General features: G+C 51.5%; 1 protein-coding gene across 1 annotated transcript; it reads right to left on the bottom strand.

Moving 5' to 3' along the window:
- Positions 1–683: 683 nt before the first annotated feature.
- Positions 684–2254, bottom strand: LOC104915489 (lipoma-preferred partner homolog; the record flags this gene model as incomplete). Its single annotated transcript, XM_031557478.1, has 2 exons — positions 2234–2254; positions 684–1467 (listed from the first exon to the last, which is right to left on the bottom strand). Coding segments are annotated over exons 1-2 (805 nt in total), but the record flags the coding sequence as incomplete, so codon positions are not given.
- Positions 2255–2997: the final 743 nt, after the last annotated feature.

Below are 2997 nucleotides of genomic sequence, written 5' to 3'. Positions count from 1 at the left end.
AGGAAACGTTGACTCCCATTTGATCCTGGGAAAGCCCTGAAGGAAAGACCCAAGTGCACTAACACCACAAAGACGTATTCCTGATGATTATATCGTGTGAGGGCATGTTGCAGGGATGGAGCTGCTCCCACCCCGCAGGATGAGCTCCTGCAATAACACCAACACTGCTGCCTCACCCTCTGAGGTGACATAAGGTGTAAGCCCCCAAAAGCGTGTTTCCAAGCCACAGGAGAGCTCCCTGTTTCTGAAAGCCACATGGAAGGAGGCTACTTTCTGCATTCTTCTCCATTTCCTTCCCTTTGTCAAACAAATGTGTGGCTTACACACCTATCACCCCACAGCATGCAGTGAAAGAGTCAACCAGCAAGGTCTGAAAACCTTGGCCAGCCTCCTGATGTAGGCATGGAGACATGGGGCAGAGGACATGAGTCGCAGTGACCCCGCTGCTCATGTGCCCTCAGCCCTGACTCTACTGGAAAAGCAGCTGTAGCTGCTTGGGATCCATGTGATGCCATCTAATCCCACGTGTTGCCTTTGAAGAAGGCTCTTGCACACGCCCCAAGAATCATAGAATGGCTTGGGTTGGAAGAAACCTCAAAGATCATCAAGTTCCAACCCCATGCTGTAGGCAGAGTTGCCAACTGCTAGATCAAGCACCAGCTCAGGCTGCCCAGGGTCCCATCCAGCCTTGCCTTGAGCACCTCCAGGAATGGAGCATCCACAGCTTCCCTGGACAGCCCGTGCCAGCACCTCACCAATTTCTCTGTATAAGGGTGACCAATGAGCACTGACATCTCCTACCTTTTGCTGCAGTGGCTGCGGGGCCAGCACTGGGTCCGTGATGTAGGTCTTCTTCGTGCCAGGAGGTTGGTACAGCCCAGGAGGAGCTTGGCCCACGGTGTTACTGCTGGGATACGCTGGCTCAACCTTCCAGCTGCTCTGTGGCATGTAGGGTGCTTCAGAGCCATTCCTCCCTCCATATCCGCTGTAATACGGGTCCTGGTAGCGGCTTTGCTGAGGTGCATAGCCATAGCTGGGCTCTGAAGGACGGGCAGGCGGTGGGGCATAACCATAGTCAGGCCCACGGTGCTGTGGTGAGCCATACTGCTGGGCACCGGGTGGGCGGGCCGGTGGGGCTGCATAGGGCTGGCCGGGCCCCAGGCTACCATAGTGTGTGGGCTGCGGGCCGGGCGGCTGGTAGTGAGGGCTGGGTTGTGCCGTCCTCACTTGGACGTTGAAGGTTGGGCGGCTGGGTGTGGAGGCTGTGGTGTAGGAGGCCGGAACCGGCTGAGGCTTCAGGGTGCCAATGGGAGTGACTGGGATGGGTGCCGGCTGGCCAGGCCCCTTGGCAGTGGACTTCTTGGTGGCAGTGAGGGGAGGTTGGTTGGGAATGATCATCCGCTTGTGGCCGGTGACAGGGGTGGACACGGATGGGGTGGTGGCAGCGGAGCTGGAGGTCCCGGAGCCCTAGGAGCAAACAGAGCCACAACGTCAGCAGGATGGTTCATTCAGCATTGGGTCAAAAGCAGAAGGGTTAAGAGGGAACAAGGTCTTACAGTAACATCTGCACAGCAACTCAAACTGCTTAGGGAAGCAGGAATGTACCTTAAACTATGCATTATAAAATGGTAATAACAACCTTTTCCTGCTCTGACAGAACAGGGACAGTGCTGCTGCAGCTGAGCAGAACTGCCAGCCAGCACGTTGTCTCTCCTTGGGGTTTCTTCCTCTACCTCAGAACAAACAACCTCAAAAGCAATAAATGCAGGAGGAAAAAGGAGATTTGCAGGAGAATATTTAGCATGGCTAAATACATGTTCACATGGAAATGAGAGCACTCAAAAAGAAGAAAAACGCGATTTAAGTCTCTATGGAGACATGCAATTCTCCAGAGGATACAGCCGCTGATACAGGGCTGGTTCTGACAGCATAGAACAGCAAAACAGGATGGCCTGAAACCTTTGCTTGGAGCAAAGTGTAACACAGAAGTGTCCCTGTCCCTGGCACTGCTCCCAAGCCCTGCAAGTCTCAAGTGACCTCAGCAAAATGTTACACGTGGCAGAAAGCAGGTTAAGATTCCCAAGGGCTTCAGAAATCTGATCCTGCGTAACCCAGCACCAGCATCCAGGCCTCACAGCAAGCACTGCCACTTCCTGGGACTTGGCAACTAAGCAAAGATGTAGCACAGCAACACCATCCTAATAGGCATCTTATATCTTCCTATCTAACATACCTGTTTGTTTTTCTCACTCATCTTTATTTTTCAGCCCCATATCCAAAAATACTGGTGTGAAAATACAGCTTTGTTAAAGAGTTAACAATATAAAATGGTTTCTGAAGATCATCATTAAATCTTTTCACTAAATCAAAGAACAGAATTCTCTCCTAGACTTCAGGATTTGTTAAAAATATCTGGTCTCTCCTTATTTTGTTGTATCCTTAAAAGGGTCCCTGAGTTCCATCTCTTCCCATACACTTAAGAATTAAGAAGGCAACATGAACAGTTTGATGGTATTCCTTTGCTGTTGCACTTAGCATGATGGTTTTATCTTATGTAAGCTTTCTGCAGTGGACTCAATCTCACCCCAATCCTCTCAATAGCCTGCAAGTTCAAGGGAGCCCTAAATCAGACAAGCTCATCTCATGCCCATGGCAGTGCTCAAACTAAAGCACACACCTCTTTTCCTTAAATCAGGAAAAGTCCTCTATCTGTCCCAAGGTATTTTTGCTCCATGCACACACTCTGGTCTGCATGCTCTGCCTCATCTCCCTCTTGCTGGACCAGCTGGGCAGGGAACTGAGTGGTGGGGGCTCACCAGGGGCATCAGAGAAATCCTCTGCCTGGTCAGCAGGTGGCGGCAAGAAATTGCTGCCAAACCAGCTCAGGCCAGCGGCTGGAGAGGACCTTCAAACACCCAATGCACTGAGCCTCCCAGGTTACCAAATCACCACCCAGGTGGCAGCCACCACATGTGAAGGGAGATAAGAGCAAACCAT

Source organism: Meleagris gallopavo, assembly GCF_000146605.3.
Source record: "Meleagris gallopavo isolate NT-WF06-2002-E0010 breed Aviagen turkey brand Nicholas breeding stock chromosome 11 unlocalized genomic scaffold, Turkey_5.1 Chr11_random_deg7180001718179, whole genome shotgun sequence".
Lineage (NCBI taxonomy): Eukaryota > Metazoa > Chordata > Aves > Galliformes > Phasianidae > Meleagris > Meleagris gallopavo.
The sequence above is the reverse complement of the archived record's forward strand: the minus strand, read 5'-3'. Positions and strand labels throughout refer to the sequence as shown.